Raw genomic sequence first — 19644 nt, forward strand, 5'->3', positions numbered from 1 at the left:
TGGATAAAATACAGAAAACAGTTCACATATTCCACGACTTCTGAGTAAATTAGATTCATTTAGCACTTCTGGCAGACGTATCCACGGGTAAACGCGGCTAACAGGAATAATCAATCCAGTTGCGGGTAATAGGGATGCAGGGGAGGCCAAACTCCCGGACCCGATGAGCCACGTACCGACAACCTCCATGTGGACGAGAGCCACAGGACACCGAGTGGGTTGATCACGTGGGATGATCACGTGGGATGATCACGCAACCGGTTCACTCGAATTTGTTACATGTGCAATTGTTTTTATTGTACGTGGACTAATCATGCCTGGATTTGTTGTCAAGTGTCAGTGTCCTTGTAGTGCCCTAACTTCCTCGGATTTTCTTGTTTAAAATAAAGTTGCATTAAAATGTAAAGAAAATGCCAAGTATCTATGCAGCCGCTCTTGAACTGCACAGGAGCCATGGTTTGGCCACCCCTGGTATACTGGATTAATCGTGGGATCTCCCTAACCAGTATCAAATTATAAGAATATATTTGACCCTTTCTGGCTATAAAACAGTTGTGTTAAGATGTTAAAACACCAAACTGAAACCTTTGCAAGGAACCATGTCTGCATTAACCACATATACTTGTGGTGAACATGCAAACAAAAACATGCCCTGATGATATATGCATTGTCTTTGAAACTGATTGGTCCACACCAGAGACACCTTTCTTTACCATAGTTAAAGTAGTTCTCACAACAGTAACATTATGGTGATGAATGCATACTGTAGATGCACACGTGCATACATTGTGGAAATAGCCATTGTGAGGCAGACAACACATAGAGGGGTTGATTGGTCTTCCTTTAAATGTTGTGACACTTTGTGCATATTTTTTTTAGAAATTATGTCAATGCAGACACAAATGTTTGGTGGGGAATGTAACTTGCTCAGTGTCACACATCGCAAAAATCATAATGCCGTACTAACACGTAAAATCTAGTACCAATGAATATATATGTTGTATGAATGGCAGTAAATTAAACGGCGCTTAAGCATGGCAGAGTGAATAATTAAATAATTTGACGGACATATTATGGATATATTTGTAAGACTAAAATCCTTGCGATAAAATGCTTGCCAAACTTCGCCACTCGCTGTAAAATAAAATAAAAAACTTCAGACTTTAATCACTTATCATTTAAGTGTATCTGTAATGACATATGAATCGAAATGTCATCGGCCACAAATGTATTAGTCAAATGGAAGACACACAGAGTAATATATTATGTTGGTGAAAAGAATGTGTCAAACATAGCCAATAATTACCCCTACTTGCACACGAACTCACGAGGAAACATTAAATTAACCTCGGCGGTAGAGCATACATTGCTCTTTAGAACCGTAAAGGCGAATTTGCATTTCCCAGAAATGGAACGGCTGCGTCACATTGACGTAGCTTGCTAGCCAGAAGACTTATTTATGCCACATTTACAGGGTGCTGTGCAGAGGGGAGAGAATGCATGACATGCACACAAGTCTGGACCATCTCGGTGAGTGTGAATTAAGGAAAATAATAGTGTGTCAGAAGCGCTTGCTAAGATTGCGTGAAGTCATACCGTAACAGTTAAATTACATTATGCCAATGTTGAATTAAATAATAGTTGCTAAGTACAGCATTTCTTTCTGATATGCTTCTGTTTTTGTATTGCTACAGAGAGATGATTGTTTAATATAACATATGTACTTTCATTAAAATAACAAACAAGTGAGATGGAGCGCCGTGTAATTAGAATACGAACTCTGTTTTGTGCTCATTCATTCGTCTTCAGTTTGGACAGCTTATGACTTTCATTAAGCGAGAAGCACAATCACGTATGAGTGTCCAACTCAGTGCTCAAAGTCAATGATTTCACGGGGATACATCTATCGTCTGGCTTTAGTAGTATATTTAAGCATTTATTCAATCGTCAAAGTATGATTCTCCCGAGTAAAAGTTGTTTGTTTAAATATGCTTGCTTAGTCTTGTACACTCCCATCACACATCGTAATAATAGAGCAACAAGGAAAGCTCCATGCAGGCAAGCACAGACAAGAGGCACACTATAACAGCACGAGTGCAGATCACACAGCCTAGGTAAACAAACACCCACAAATTGCTCACATGAATATCTACTGAGTGTCAGGTCAACTATTATTACTGACCTCTCTTGAAAATGTCATACCCACGCTTCACAACCAATATCAGGATTCACAATTGGTTTCGTTTAGGTCCGGTCGTGGAGCGTATAATGTGAATTGGCTATAATCCTCAAACCACGAAACAAAGAAAAACAAAGACAGATGTCACTTGGACACATGTGACAAGCGATTGTGTTTTTCAGCAAATGTTGTAAAGCAAGCATGTTTGTTTACAATGTAAACGTTTCTCTGGAAATTATACTCAGCATCATCAGATGGAAGCCAGAACTCAGATCTTTTTGCTTGCTTTTTAACATAGCGGTTCGCTGAAAAACATTATATCAGTGGGCACATTTGCCCACAAGACAACGTGATTTGTTTTGCTCTGTCCGGCGGTGAAGGGTTATAGCTAATTGACATACACTCCACGATAACCAAACCAACTAAACCAATCTTAGCTGATTAAGACTGTGAATCTTAGCAGTGTGCAATAGTGGGCAGTGTGGCGAAACAAAAGAGCCAGTCAGCCCCCCCGTTAGCGCCCAACATGGCAACAAATACTAATCATTTTTTAGGCAGGGGTCGATTTAAAAGGGGTCAGATCCAGATTCCACCTGCCAATGGCCTTGTGGGTGGTTGAGCGTTGAATGTCGGTGGGCTACCAGGATTGTGCCACTCCACACCCAAACACAAATAGTAAACAGGTACACACCACAAGAACATAATGTACTCTCCTATATAACTTTTTCTATATAAAACAATGAACATATCCTTAGCTCTTTCGGTAAAGTCACGTTGAAGGGAAACGTCGTGAGAATTTTTTATTGTTTTATATATATATTATTATTTTATTGTTTCCCTTCAACGTGACTTTACCGAAAGAGCTAAGATTATGAATTACTGCAGTCACGAAAGCTTTAAATCAAAATTTAACAATGAACATGTTTGCAGATATTGAACAGATTATCCAAGAATGTCAGTATAACGTCTGCATGTGTGTGTGTGTATACATATACACTGGCCTCAAGGTGCACATGGCCTGGCACAAGCGTCGTGGTGACGTCACCGCCACTTAGTGGCGAATGGCGGTTGTTGTATATGCATTGTATATGCACTGTAGTAGAGTGTATCAAAATTGCCCAGCTCAAGGTACTTAAACAACTCATCTTAAAGGAAATACGCAATTTGCGTTCACGCATTTTATGCATTCGGTGTAGCTTATAATGCAGAGGTCCTGTGCCGGTGGTAATAGAAGTTACAGCTAACAATGCAGCCCTGTAATTGCTTGCTCAGGATCCCATTTTAATCAGGTTTTAGGCGACTGGAGTCTGTAGGAAACTATAAAAAGCACATACGGTACATTTACTGTGTACATCAGTGTTCATATTCATACCATTTATATATATACACCACATTGAAAGGCCAAACATGCCACGGCTCGCCTTGGGGTCTGTTGAAGCTGTTTGTGGGCACTTCACACGCACATTCACACTCAATAGGTTAGCCGTACAGGTGTAAGGGTGGACATGAGAACAGGTTGGGTAATATTTGAACAGAGAGAAAATGACAGTTGTGTCATTGTGCACAAATGGGTGACCGGACAAACATCAAGTGCGAGTTGCTCTCAAACATAGAGACACAGTGGTTGTCTGGACTTGATAAGGGAATGTATCTGAAATGAGCAATACATTTATTCGATGTGAATAGGTTGGATTTGTGAACAGTTATATAGAATGACAGTAATGAGATGCACAAAGATGCCTCTAGGGGTAGACGGGAAATTGGTTTCTGCGGATGTGTACAATGCACAGTACAGTGTCGCATATCCCACCGACTTACATATAGGAGTGTACTTGTGTCCAGTTCAGTTTTCACTTAGAACAGTAGGTGCACCATAGTATCACGTGCCTTTCCTGCTATGAAACGATAACAAGCAAAGTGAACACGGTTGGGAAAGTGCATGTCCGCTTCACGTACACGAAAAAAACAAGTGATGTAAAGCAACATTAGCAGATGGCTGTTAACCACAACATCCCAGATCACGAGACACATTTGTGCCTAATATTGCTTAGGTTGCTCAGACCCCAAATAATCGGTCCAAATAAACTTACTTTATGGATAGACTTTGCACAGCCAAGGCACCAAAGTTTTACTTTACGTAGTTGTGAAGCACTTTTTTCCTGTCTATATATCGTCAAAATTACCCAAGAAAATTTAGCTGATGAGTTAAAACATGCTAATAAAAAAAAATATATGCAGTACAGTTCCATTACATTCAGGGGTGGATTGAGAAAGGGCTGAAAATGATATTATCTTAAGCACCAGCTGCGACCAAAAGTCTATTTTTAAAAATATAGCTTGGTAAAAAAATGTACATGTTGTAACAGGAAGCGACTGTAAATACAACCAAGTAAAATCCGGAATAAAGAAAAACAATAAACTCCAAATGGGGGTGACATGGCCGAGCGGAACGGCATTCGCCTCGCGATAGCTAGAGGTGCACGGTTCGAATCCAGTGACTGCCCTCATTATCACTGCCGTCTGTTTCACAGCGGATATTAAAGATACCCTGACATCATTCGCGAAAGTCGGCCCATTGCGTGACAGCATCAGGGTAAACATTTTCCTAATTCAAAATAACCCAGTTAGAATTATGCATAGCAATAATCGCCCCCTACTGGATGACTAATTCCCTGGGTCAGCCTTGCAAATGAGACTCTCCTGGTCTCTTTAAAGTTCTCACCTGGTTCTACAATTGAACTTGAAACACTGTAACAGCAACAGGTGCTCAAGTGCAACGAATGAAACCTGACATTGTATACATGCCCCCGGAGTCTGTCAGTTCATAATCCCTCTGGGGTAAATCAAATACTACCAATGTGGAGAAATGTACTGGTTGCTCTAACTTTCCAGGCATTGGATTCTCCTTCACTGGCTCAAGGCTGTGCGCAGGATATGAGCACTGCTTCGATGCTCATTTCAGCAAGAAATCAACGACTCTCTTCATGTATTGATACGTTAAGGCCTTCGTTTTTGGCACAATAGCTGAGTGCATCAGTTTCCACGACATCAAATGTCTTTTCATGGTCTAAAATAGCTTGGAAAATTTGTATTTGATATTCATTTAGCCTCTACATCGTCCACTATTCGAATATGTATGATGCTAGTGACAGGACATTTATTCGGGTAAAAAAAAGTATTTTGGCATCAGGGAGGAAGCAGGTCGTGCTTATGCCAGCTATATCGATCAAATTGTGGCTGTTTGTGTTTCATTATATGGCACAGTACAGGCAGTTACGGAAGGGTTATGTTCCCGATAATGATCCGTATCCCGACTTTTCCGTAAGTCGGAAACTGAACAATTTTGCCCCCAAATCAATAAATAAACCCACAGCCGGTAATAGTTGTGGCTCCCCCACCGTTTTCTCTCACTACTGAATGTCGCTGTCTATTTTCTATCGCGACCTGTATCGTATCGCTGTACATACGCTCTGCGCATCCTACGATTTTCTTTAATTTGATCGAATATCTACCCTAACACTAACCCACAATTAAAGTTACGGAACATATACTGTGTCCAGTTGTTTATGAATACCGCATCAACATAACAATATTAATTGTTAACAGAAAGCAGTCAACTTCCGAATGTTCGTTTAGCGTGCATTAGGCTAGGCCTAGACCTCCCCGTTGGCTGAGGCCATAAGCAATCGAAGTGGTAATTGTGTTAAATAAAGTACGCAGAGTAAACAACTCATGAAATACACTCAAAATTAACAAAACTGGCAATAGAAACATGGAGAAAACAAGATATGTCTAAGCATAGAAAACAAATCAGTAACGCTACAAATAATTCCATTAACCTGAATCCGAGCGAATGACGGCTACGTGAAGACGGCCCCCCCTGCCTTACGCCTGCTCGCTCCGCGGTGTTCATCCGCTACCTCACCGCGCCGCACTACTTTCTCTTACGTAACTAACGCAAACATTTCAGCATGTCGACTTATATTTTGAAAAACGATTCATGGGAGCGTTTCCGTAAAGTCGAATTTCTGTAAGTCGGGTCTTCCGCAACCCGAGGACTTACTGTACCTGTAAAACATGTTGCTAGGTTTATGTTTGAGCCACAACCTATCCACAGAAAGTTAAATTTGGGTGTAGTACTGTAAAGCATGTTGTTGGTTCATCGAGACCCTTCAGATAACCTCCAAAAACTTGAATTGTAAACTCATCAATTTAGTATCTTAACCTACAACAACATACGAGATAATTCATGCATATGGGTGATGTTATACATCCCAATGAATGGAAAATAAAATGCTTCACATGCATACTAATCACTACATTGTGGTCTGCAAATGTGTATTTCACGAAAATAAACATTCACTACTTGCTTCGTATGCAAAAAATATGATCACCATGACTCAAGTAAACTATTGCACTATAAGATAATTTTAATACACATATATGCAAAATATTAGGCCTTTTAAAGTTCTGTAATGCCATCATATGTTGTGTTCAGGTCGACAAATTACTTCACAAAATAATTTTTAGTTCCAAGAGATATTCATAATGGTTGAATTTCAGCAATTCTGGAAAAACAAGATTTTTGTCAAATGCAATCACGAGGCACACCCAATGCTTGAGGTGTTTGGTAACACTGAGTAAACACCCCAAAATTAAGTTTGATACCAAGGTATTTATACTCTTTGGTTCTATTCGGTAAAGTCACGTAGGTAAAAATGAAATAACAAAAAATCACGACGTTTCGGCCACAACACAAGTGGCCTTCATCAGGTGAAGGGACTGGACTGTCCAGAGGACAGCGTTGGAGTGAAGACAGTCCAGTCCCTTCACCTGATGAAGGCCACTTGTGTTGTGGCCGAAACGTCGTGATTTTTTGTTATTTTATTTTTACCTACGTGACTTTACCGAATAGAACCAAAGAGTATGGATCCTTGCAGTCACGAAAGCTTCAAATCTAGAACCAAGGTATTTGTTTAGTTATAGCTATAAAAAGATATGCATAGTATACACACACGCACATTTGTGTTGAGCAAAAACAGAAAGCAGCTAAACCCCAATACTACAGAGTCAAATTTTGATTTAAAGCTTTCGTGACTGCAGGGATTCATATTATTGGTTCTTTCGGTAAAGTCACGTAGAAGGGAAACAATAAAATAATAAAAATATAAAACTACAGAGTCAGCTTACAAGGGGGTCCAGGGCTTAGCTGTCAAGCATTTCAATTAAACGACTACTACACCACCTGCACAGGGATAATTTAATGGTGTTAACAGTGAGTTACCCCCCTTGCCTGACCCAACATGGTTCTAAGATATAAAATGTTTGAATAATGAACGTAAAATTGTCCATTTGGTTACTGCAAGCGAATAAAAACAAATCAAAGGAAAGCTTTGCATGGGTCACGTCATTTGTTTGCGCTCGCTGGTTACGCTTGAAAACCGCATGGTTTACGATCAAATAAGTTTAGAAATGTAGTTTAGATCATTCCTACGTTACCATATGGATTGAAAATTCATCGTAGTTATTTTATATTGGCAAATTCATACGCGATTATTCGCCAATGAACCTCGTGCATTATATACGTTCACACATTTATAAAATAACCTCACGTACCCCCCCCCCCACCCCCAGAAATATTGCCACGTAACCCCTAGGGGTTCGTGTACCCCCAGTTGACAACCACTGCTCTTGTGAGAAGACCCCTTCAGCCACCAGTGTCACGAGCGAGATATGGCAGGGTCACCGCGGGGATCAGTTGCCCACACATTGGGCCACCACACGCGACCTCGCTACCGGTCGACTAACTCTGCTGAACTCATATCATGGGACCCTTTTTTTCTGCCAGTATCAAAGTACTGTTCGCCTTTTGGCGTTCGCTGCTCTGACACTGGTGAGGCAAGGCCATAAAGAAGTCTACCTCTGGTGTGCAGGCCAATCGGTTTCAAAGACAATGCCCATATATTATCGGAGCATGTTTGTTTGATTCCTTGAAAAAGGTTTGATTCCTTGAAAAAGGTTTCCATTTGGTGGTTGGTCATCTTAACACATGTTTTATTGCCAGGAAGGGTAAAACGTATTATTTGACCACCTGCATAGATCCTGCAGTTAATAGTAATTCGAGGTCGATAGTTGCTATCTTAATGACTGTAAAATGGGATGTTGCGCTTTTTTGTGAAGGCTTGTACAATTATAATAATGAGCTGTGGACTTGAATGTCACTGAACATTATTTTTCTTATCATCACACATGCAGGTAAAGACCAAACTGCGCCCGCGAAATGGACGGGTCAGAAATCTATCTCGGAGAGCTGGGGAAAGAGCTCTTACATACAGTCGCTTGCCAACAGTGCTGCAAAACAATTAACTCCATCGATGTTCAGCTGTCACGCCCGCATGCTCACCTGTGCAACGGTAACATGCTGCTCGTGAAATTTGCAAGCGGCGGAAAAAACAAAGGTCAGAAGAACGCGCCGCCAAATCGCGACGTCTGGAAGGTAGCCCGACGTCGGCCGACTTGTTGTCAGCCACACAAGTACTTCGTGTGCTGGCATTTTAACCTGAAAGAAGGCTGCTCGGTGCATCGGGCCAGGTGTACGTTCGCATGGTCAGAGGAGGAAGTCGCCCTTTGGAGCTTTGAGAAAAAGCACAAGTGCACTCAGGCACAGATGATCGAAGCTGCACGGAGGAAAATCAGAGAACAAAGTTCAAAGGGCACGGCAGCCACTGGTGCCGCTCCTGAACAAGACACAATCTCAGAGGTGGCAATTAAACAAATGGATGAGTTTGGTGGTACGTTCAGAGAAATTTGCTGCCAGTGCTTCTATAGTGTGCCGCAGGTGATCAGTGAAGACGCTTGCCGTCGCCTGACACCTCACTGGCCTTGGAAAGGTCTGCTGGTCCACGTGAGCAAAACAGATAGGTCGGTCAGTTACAAGGAAGTCCGTCCTCTCAATGACAAGTCAAGGTTGGCGCCATGTCACCATGCTTTGAAACAACGCCATTGTCCAAAAAGTCAAATGTAAGTTGTCCGCTTTGTTCAGATTTTCATGCATTTTCACGTCAGATTACTGTCTGTGCAAAGATGTAAAACTATTTTACCATCTTCCTTCTGCGATAAGCATTCGCGGGTTTTGTTTTTTTCCTGTAAAAGATAGGCATGGTAGATAGAGATATATATATATAACTTAAAACGTTCCCTTATCGGTACGATATTATCTGTGAATTAGCATTGCCGCAACACACCATTGACTGTACAACAATACATACATGTGTATTGGTCTTCACGTCAACAATACTGTATGGTACTTCATCTCACCACAAAGTGCTGCAACTGCTTGACTTTAAGAGAATGCAATACACTAAGCGTCAAAACATACCGCAGAACTGATATAGAGTACTGTACTGGTTGACACTCCGGGCGATAAACCTCACCCACTGCCTCTTGTATTGCTGAGACAGTCTTGACTGCTCTTTTACAACTGGAGACCACTAAAGTCCCATGTCGAGTAATAATCAGTGTGACTGGTGTGAGGCTATGAATTGTACTGCTGCCGGAAAGTATTTTTTGTTTTTATCAGAATATAACCATCGGCTTGAAGTCAAAGGTCTAAAAGGGTACTTACACCATTGGAACCTCCTTTGCCAGTAGCAAAATATGATAATTGTTTTTTTACCCTTTTATCTGGCAACAAAACTGACACCTATTTTTTTTTACCCCGAGTTCTCATACTCTGATGGTCCATTGTCTTTGAGTTGTGCGCCTTTTGGCGTCATCTGGTCCAACACCAAAGTGAGACGAGGCTCTAAGGAAAGCTGTCTCGGGTGTGGACCAATCAATTTCAAGGACAGTGCCAATACATTATCAGAGTTATGTTTTTTGTTTGCATTCCGACCGCAGGTATTGTGGTGGGCAATGCAGACATGACTCCTTGTAAAAAAAGGTGTCAGTTTTGTTGCCGGATAAAAGGGTAAAAAACTAATTATCAGGGTACTTACACTAACTCAGTATCTCAGCACCATTTAGTGTTGTGACTGAACTAAAAATCACCCAATTATTCACACCTGTAATGTGCACCACTAATTTTAAACTGTAGTACTTTGTACCTGGTAAATGGGAAATACAGATGGCTGCAAAGAAAACAATAAGTAATTCCATATTCTGCAAAACGTGCTTAAATAATTGCATGTAAACCGCGCGCTAATTATTCATAATACTCGTCAATGGCATGCAACACTTAATTCAAGCTCATAAGATCGCACATTGAATGTATGTTTTACTCCAAAAAACAATGATATGCGTGTCGAATGCAAACTCCATGATTCTGTATGATCATGGTGTGTTTAAGATTGTTCCACAGAATGGACTCTTAACAATTGGTTTTCAACATGAGTAACATTTACATGTACGGGGGAACGCCTCTTATCCGTGGTGACGTGGGGGACAAACGCCGCAGGTCATGTGTGTTATTTCACTCCACTTATTACCATCGCGGATAATAATAACATAGTGCCGCAGGTAATAAGAGTTTTCACATACCCTAAAGCTCCTGCGAACATTGGGAATCGTGGGTTCCAGGGTCGTGGGTCAGGTGAGTCCTCCTGGACTACAGCACCAGCTCGGTTAACTATCACACTACGATGTTCTTCTTCTTCTGCTTGCAGATGTTCGCACTCACACAATGATGTCGAGTTGTCCGTATGGAAGGCTGAAACTTCGGACAGATTAAATCGAGCGCACCTCTTAAAGCTGTCGGCGAAGATTGCCCCGGCGAAAAAGCACGCAGCGTTACCCACGGACGCGAAAGAGGAATTGCCAGAACGCATCTATTGCTGCTTCTGCCTCGTCACCTGCGAATCGCCGCAACAGTTTGCTGTCCACAAAACATCAGCAGAGCACAGGCGTATGATCGCCATGGACTCAGATTTGGATTGGCAGCACAGAAGTCCACCACTGAATGTCACAAACGGACGCTACACAAGATGTATCCGGTGAGAAAGATATTCGGATACAATGCTCGGTTTATTTGTTTGCTGTGCTTGGCACATTATGAAAGAAATGTGTTGTGAATTAACAAAGTGGATGTGATGATCGCTACAATTTGAGCATTTAGTCAATCTGACGACTGTGGAATTACAGGCAATCCAATAAACAACCCGTGCTTAACAGCGTGGTGAAGTATGGACAATCAAACCTTATGATTGATACGGCGTTCGGAGGCCATCATCCAGCAGTGGATTGACAGAGGGACGTGCATCATTATAGCACTTAATTATTTTTTATTAAGAAACTAAAAACACTTAAAATGTATTAAATGGGTTCGGACGTAGTTTACACGATCGTGTAGAATGTTTTCGCTCGTCAATACAGTATGGCCATGGGCTGGGTTGGAACCAGCAGTGTGTTGACAAAGTGTGGTGCATCATCATCGTTATCATCATACCTGTCCACCCCTTATCAACCCCTACCTCATTGCAGACCAATTCAGACCTTATTGGCCACCCCGTGCCCTTATACATCTCAACGTTCATCATACAGAGTCCCCATCGCAAGGGAGAAACACACAAGTAGATAGACAAAAACACGTTTTTTTTTGTTGTGGCCCGCATTGAAACGTCTGTACGCCGTATGGACCTGAAACCCGATTTCCCTGCACAAGAACACGGGGTTAAACCGTACGGGTCGACAGCCATGCATGATCATCATCATCATCATCGCCGTCGTTGTCATTGCTGTGTCGCGCAGTGGAGAGGAGTGCGAACTTGGCCGCGAATGCCCCAGGGCGCACTCGACGGAGGAGCTGCACGAGTGGGAGAGCCGCCTCGAGCTGCGGCAGAGTCGGGCGACGAAGGCTCGCCAGCTGGGTCTGCAGCCCTACCGCGAGCAACTGCTCGACAAGTACGCCTCGTCGCAGGCAGAGGTGTCCGTGGTGGGTCAACGCAGATCCCCCAACGGCGGCCCCCTGGGCACAGCCCCCGTTGGTTTGCGCAGTGAGACACAGGCGTTTTGCGTTGACCACTTTGAAGATTATAAAGATTTAAAGCTTTCGTGACTGCAAGGATCCATACTCTTTGGTTCTATTCGGTAAAGTCACGTAGGTAAAAAAATATAAAACAACAAAAATCACGACGTTTCGGCCACAGCACAAGCGGCCTTCATCAGGTGAAGGGAGCAGACTGTCTCGAGGACAGCGCTGTTTTCACTCCAACAACAAAAATCACGACGTTTCGGCCACAACACAAGCGGCCTTCATCAGGTGAAGGGAGCAGACCGTCTCGAGGACAGCGCTGTTTTCACTCCAGCGCTGTCCTCGAGACAGTCTGCTCCCTTCACCTGATGAAGGACGCTTGTGTTGTGGCCGAAACGTCGTGATTTTTGTTGTTTTATTTTTTACCTACGTGACTTTACCGAATAGAACCAAACACTTTAAAGATTATAAAGATGATGACGATGCACATAATTGAGCGTGAAATGTCTTCACGAGCAACCGTTACCCGTGTCAAGCATTTTTTTTTATTGCATTGTAGTGCTGTATTTAAAGACGGATGTGTTTTCTTGTTTATAGATTGCAGAGAAAATAGACGATGCCGCTGTGGAATGCCAGACAAGCTTGAGCAAAACCTGCCAACTACAGCATCATATTTCATGGACATTTAATGTTACATCCAAGGTGCGTTTTCTAAAGTTGAACAACAGTTGACATTGATGCCAAGAATAGTAAAATAGTTGTTTTATGTTATTGTGCAAATGTCAGAGTCACAGATGAGCATCTTGGGAGTTACTATATTGAAATAAAATACGAGTCTGCCTGAATATCTTATGCACATGTATTTCCCGTACAATGTGTGAACATGCAGCTGCAATGTGAATTGTCTCATGGCCATTGATATTCACTCTCAATATTGAATAAAATAAAGTTGTCTAAATTTTACATCATTTAAAAAAGTAATAGTTTAAAGCTATTTGCACTTCAACACAAGTATGGTAGAAGTCAGGAGTCAACACAATTAGTAAGATTGAAGGGATGTTGCCATAGTGTAATGGTTAGCACACTGGACTTTGAATCCAGACGTTGCCAGTTCAACATGACCTTCTGGGGTGCGAATTTAAACAAGGAGTCATGTTTCTAAAATTCCCCTACCTTTGTCCACCCAGCAGTATAAACGGGTAGACCAGAAATAGTTGATTGGCGGTTCACATGTTGTGTGGTCAAATGTGGGCACTCCCACCTATTACAAGAAAAATGGCCATCATGGAAGAGTAGGACAAATTCCCTCGAGGGGCTCTTGCGATTCCCCTCGGGAAGGGCCCTTTTGCCAGAAGTGGTGCAAGATGGCAATTGCAGGACTGCACCTTACATGTAGGAGTCACATCAAACGCCACGTGCACTCTAACGCAATGCTCGATATTTGTGTTGCAGAGTCCCCTCTCGCAAGTCGCCCTGTTGCAAAGTGACCCTGACATAAGCTTCCAGCTGGTGGGGCAAGGTCTTGGAGAGACCTGTGTGGAGGCAAAAGGAGATGTATTTGCTATCACACCAGCCACCGACCCTGGCAAAAATCAAGGGGTGTCCTTAAATCCTCAAGATGGCGACAAAGCGAGCCATCATGCCATTGTTCAAGTGTCATTTAAGGCCACAAGGTATGGATCTTACCAGCAATGGCTGGTGTTTGACTTTGGGAGCGAACCTGTGCTCAAGAAGGAACTCCACGTGGAGGTGGTGGATGCTGCTGCTAAAAGAGTTGACTTGGGTGAGACCTCGCATAAATCCACTGTATTTAAAACATGTTTTAGTGGCAAACGTCTGTTTTCTAGAGCCTTGGCGGTAGAATGGGAAGACAGATTTCGCCACATGCTATTGAACTACAGAACCCACTGGCCTGCAAGGTGAAGGGGTGGCCCTGTGGCAAGATGTTATCTCCCCTGCCTGGTATGCAGGAGGTCACGAGCTCGATCCCGATCCTGATGCTAGTATATTTGGAGTTTGCATTTTATACCCATGGTCGTCTGAATTTTTCTCCGGGGCCCTTGGGTTATTCCCTCCAGATGTAGAAGCGTGCGTTTAAAGTATTTGGCTGCTATACATTTCCACGTGATTATCCACTTCGTTGAGCTATCATTTGTGGCCAGGTCGCTTCTGAAAAAGAGCTAACAGCTCAGTGGGCTTTTCCTGGTAAATACAATTATTTCGTTTTATATAAAATAGCTTATTATATTCTTGGTTCTTTCGGTAAAGTCACGTAGAAGGGAAACAATAAAATAATAAAAATATAAAACAATTAAATTATCACGATGTTTTGACCGCAACACAAGCAATCATCATCAGGTGTGAAAACCACAACAAGAAAATTTGAAAAAAGTGGCGGTTTTTTAACGTTAGCACCACGGAGAGCGATTTGACAGTTTGTTCAGATGGACGAGTCCATCTATGTTTGGAAAAGAGGAGGGGGGGGACGAAAAATAATGGATGCGGTCTGAAAGCCACCTTAAGCGTGATCAATCAATTAAGACCCGAAATGGTTTATCAAATAATTCCAATGATTGCTAAGTCAGAATACATCTTCTCGGTTGAAATTGTTTTATATTTTTATTATTTTATTGTTTCCCTTCTACGTGACTTTACCGAAAGAACCAAGAATATGGATCCCTGCAGTTACGAAAGCTTTAAATCAAAATTTAGCCTATTATACTTTAGGTGATAAATGTTCATAGCAATGAAGGGCTGTGAGGTGACCAGGAGATGGCAGGACATCAAATTGGTTCATAACGACTCATCCTTGTGGAATTTTGAATGTTATCACTGCATACTTTTAGGTTTTCTCCAGGTACTCCAGTTTCCAGGGAATCCAATGCAACAAATCACCATCCTTGCCGAGTTTTCACGATTCTAGATCATGATTTGATGCAATAATCGGCACTTTGTTGTGTTATTTTTACAATCTAACTTGAATTGTGTTTTCTCTTTGTTTGAACAGTATGATTTGTTCCATTAGCTTAAAAGTAACACACATATAATTATCATAAACCAGTCAATTCTCACACGCGATTATTTAATGCATCTTTCGTATGAGAATCAATGTTAATTTATGCTTTATTACATGCATAGTAATACATATTAATGTGTGTATGTATCCTTTTAAGAATTCCTCGTGTACTCAATTGCTCAAGACTGGGAATTTAAAATGTAGTTTTTTTTCCCTATCACGATTACAGAATGTGTAGAGCAATAAAACAGGTGAGCTGTTCGCCTTTTGGCGTCCTCTGGTCTTACACTGTTTGAGACTAGGATCTAAAGAAAGCTGTCTCTGGTGTGGACCAATCGGTTTCAAAGACAATGCACATACTGTCAGAGCATGTTTTTTTTGTTTGCATGTTCACCACAAGTATATGTGGTTAATGCAGACATGATTCCTTGCAAAATGTTTCAGTGTTTGAACATCTTAACACAGCTGTTTTATTGCCCGAAAGGGTAAAACCTATTCTTATATTTTGATACTGGCCAGGGAGGTCCCATGATGTACCTTAATATAAACCAAAATATGCGTGAAATAAACCCATGGCTACAAACAAGGACCATTCTGTATCGAACATGTGCCCTGCAGGAAACGTGGGTCACGTGCCAGTGATGAGCACACGGTGGCACAGCGGAAACCGCACTGTTATGTTGTTGCGAGATTACTCGGAGGATGATCATCGTCTGCTGGCACGCTATAAGAGGCCTGCAGTCACACTGGATCCCCTCGCAAAAAGACCGCTGCCCCCACAGATCACAGCTGACAACTACCAGCAGAGCCTGCACACAGCGCTGTATCGTGAGGAGGCGGCACAAGAGACGGTGCTGTCCAGGTGAGTGCTTACTAAACCTGCGACTTAATCCCAGAGCACTCTTTAAACGGGCATGCTGCTGTGGTGCAATGTTTAGCGCATTGAACTTGCAATTCAGAGGTCGTCATTTCAACGTTGCCTCTCAGTGCGGTAGCTGAAACAGAGGGCAGAGAGAAGTGTCTTACATCCCCCCCGCCACCCATCTCTGTCCACCCGCACCTCCGATTAGCGCGGTTTGGCTACGTACGGTGTGAAAGAAGTTCAACATGCATACACCCGATGACATTAAAATTTCCACCACAGTTATTCAATCGGCAGTTCTCGTGCGGTGTACTCAGGTGCGGGTGCTCCGACCTCTTTCACGACGTCTGGCCCACATGGACGAGTAGGCCAACACACACACTCTAGAAGGGATCTCTAGTGCTCCCTCTAGTGGAGGCCCTTCCACCAGCAGTGGCGCGAGTGAGAAATTGCAGGGCTGCACCTTTTTTACCTTTTACTCTTTAAAATAATCATTTAAGGAACAAACTGATGCTTTTGATTTAAAGCTTTCGTGACTGCAGGGATTCATATTCTTGGTTCTTGAGGTAAAGTCACGTAGAAGGGAAACAATAAAATAATAAAAAAAATATAAAACAATAACATTCTCACGGCGTTTCGACTGCAACACAAGCAATCATCATCAGGTGTGAAAAACACAGCAAGACAATCTGAAAAAAGTGGCGGGTTTTTTCAAATGTTCTTGCTGTGGTTTTCACACCTGATGGTGATGATTGCCTGTGTTGCAGTCGAAACGTCGTGAGGATTTTATTGTTTTATATTTTTATTATTTTATTGTTTCCCTTCTACGTGACTTTACCTCAAGAACCAAGAATATGAAACTGATACTTGTTGGGTTTGCAGATACCATGTAGGGTGTATGTCCTAAAGTTATGTTGTGCAATCTTTGTTACATCACACAGTTTGGGGTTCGTCGTGAAGAAAACATGACTTTGTTTTTGTTTTAGCTGTACAAGCTTCATCAGTTTCTGACGTGCTGTGAAAAGCGTTAGTGCCCTATAAGCTACCAATAGACATATTGGGTATTATATGCTGTATTCACCGATGGTTATATGTGCGATGCGTGATTACAGGCTCAATTTGCAGACCGAAGTGCTGATCAAAAAGATGGTACACATGCCAACGGGGGAGATATACATAGCATCGACGGGGATGCTGTTTGCAGAGGTGCCAATACCTCCACAAATGGGCCCAGACTCAGAGGAAGGCATGCTACTCCGGTAAGATAACAACGACAATAACCACCAGTCACACATGGCATTATAAAGGAATTCAAAAGAATGGCCACAAATGCAACACACCAGTGTACTTACAATGACAGCAGTACTTAACATTTTGCGGCACTGTCATTGTAATATTCACTGTCCGCATTGAACACGGGAAAATATATGAAATACACTAAACGCACCTACTCTACATATCACATACCAAGCATGATTATCGTCGCTTGAGTAAAGTATATAGAGTTGTTAACACAGTAAGGGAGTTATCATTGGTGGAAAGAAGACTGGTGAAAAGATTTGGCTGGCCCCAATGCATTATTATTAATTATTAATACTCTAAACGCTGCTCTCTGATTGTATGTAAACTAATATGAAGTATGCAATATTATACCCTACAGTATATACAATTATCAAGCTTGAAGACATGGCATATCCCCACAGGGAACACAAGCAGGTCAAAATATGTTACAATTGGGCAGATGTGTTGCGATTTATTATTTTAATGAAGAATAACTAAAATGTTTCCAATTAAATGCCAATTCCAGTTATTTACATTTATTACATTTAAAAAGTGTTAATGTAATTCAGCCTATGATCAAATCACACAGAATGCACCCAAGATCAGCATTAGAGTTAAGCATCGGTAGAAATTTCACAACCGCAATAACACAGGTTTTATAGGCTGTAGAGTTGTGATCAGCCAAATAACCCCTACAACCAGCACGTCGTGGAGAGGGCCTTCATCCAGCAGTGTATTGACAAAGGGCTGTGCAAATACATGTCATGCAATGCATACATGGATGGTGCACCACTACCTCATCCAAATGATACGTGTATTGCAATACAGACTGACTCACATGTGGACAAAATTAAGTTTCTTAAAATATACTAATTTAATACTGTCATCACCTAGTACAAGCATGCATGTAATAAAGCAGCAACCTGCATTTCAATGGCCGCACCTGCACTCGGTATGGGTTGCTACCATAGTGGCCACACGCGTGCACAGCACGCTTTTAAAACACGACGCGTCAACGTTGCTCACCTCTCCGCCCTCCCGGTTCGGCTGCTGCTGCTGCTGCTGCCCTCCAGGCGGAGTGTGGACGTGGCACTGGTCGCTCTGCCTGGCAGCGAGGATGGCTCGCCAGTCTACGAGGTTTCCCTGTCCAAGGATCTCTGCTCCGTCGACTGCTTGCGCCTATTGCTGCCCGAATCGGTCTGCCGTGCCCTCGCGCTCGACGACGGCACCAGCCGGCCCCTGGACGTGCAGTTCCAGTTGGACCACCTCACGTTTTGCATTCGGCACGCAGCGGTCGACCAAATGGATGCACGGCTCATCCTCCCCGACATCACCAACTGTGCCTTGCCAACAACAAGGCCAGGCATCCTCCCTGCCACTCTCAAAGGTGCCATATCGGGCTACAGCTTTCAGGATATCATAATCAGAATATTTATTTATACTGCAGGAATCCAATGAGATGGGACACTATTTTGCAAAGATGTCCAGTAATTTTCACAGATGTCCAGTAGTTTTGTGCAATACTATACAGTAGAAGTATTCATTAAGATTGCACTCATTACACACAAAGTGCTTTCCAAAAATGAACCACAATACCTTGCTGATCTCGTCAAGGACCATAAACCATCACAGCAGCGGCTTTTGGCTAGCCATCGAATATTTAGACATGTACTGCACGTGCAAACATCTTGTTTGTAAATGAAGCATGCCATGCCAAATCACCATTATTATTACCACCAGCACTACCACAAACTTAACACTTATAATATCCACACATCACATACAACGCATTGCCTTGCAGGTAATGACAAGCAGAAGAAGGTGATCATGTTTGCAGTGGGGGAGAGAACGTGTGACAAGCCAACACCTCCATTTCTCATGTACGGGCCTTTCGGCACGGGCAAGACCTACACTCTCTTCCAAGCAACAGTGCAGATCCTGGCCGAGCCAAACGCTCGGGTCCTCATTTGCACCGAGGCAAACAGGTGCGTTCCCTCCCTCAGGGCGTCGTGGATGTCTGCCAGGTCCGACGTCGTATTGCTCATATCGTGAATCTCCTGCAGTCCACATCGATGTTGGGGATGATATTCGCGGACTCTTTAATCCGCGATTTAAAACAAATGACTCGCGCGTTAAATGTGAAAAATCACCAATTTTAGCAGTTTATTATATGCGTAATATTCTACACTTGTTCATCAAGGAAACCTCAGTGAATCTCATGACTCGTTTTCAGTAGTGAACACCCAAGTTTTCGCAGTAGGGAGTGATGATTGCTATGTAAATTCTAACTGAATATTTCGCTTTTTTTGTTTGGCCCATATTTTTAAGGTTAATAGACC

General features: G+C 42.5%; 1 protein-coding gene across 1 annotated transcript in view; it reads left to right on the forward strand.

The window, feature by feature from the left end:
* Positions 1-1427: 1427 nt before the first annotated feature.
* The window catches only part of HELZ2 (helicase with zinc finger 2), a 50026-nt gene continuing 31809 nt past the window's right edge, over positions 1428-19644 (forward strand). The window contains exons 1-10 of the mRNA XM_032949776.2: positions 1428-1530; positions 8435-9199; positions 10843-11169; positions 11924-12107; positions 12744-12848; positions 13599-13929; positions 15781-16024; positions 17137-17283; positions 18379-18692; positions 19107-19290. Coding sequence (XP_032805667.2) covers positions 8460-9199; positions 10843-11169; positions 11924-12107; positions 12744-12848; positions 13599-13929; positions 15781-16024; positions 17137-17283; positions 18379-18692; positions 19107-19290 — 2576 coding nt within the window. The 5' untranslated portion in view covers positions 1428-1530; positions 8435-8459. The remainder of the gene's footprint in view (positions 1531-8434; positions 9200-10842; positions 11170-11923; positions 12108-12743; positions 12849-13598; positions 13930-15780; positions 16025-17136; positions 17284-18378; positions 18693-19106; positions 19291-19644) is intronic.

Source organism: Petromyzon marinus, chromosome 8, assembly GCF_048934315.1.
Source record: "Petromyzon marinus isolate PM22_M1 ecotype Great Lakes invasive population chromosome 8, UKy_Petmar_22M1.pri1.0, whole genome shotgun sequence".
Classification (NCBI taxonomy): domain Eukaryota; kingdom Metazoa; phylum Chordata; class Hyperoartia; order Petromyzontiformes; family Petromyzontidae; genus Petromyzon; species Petromyzon marinus.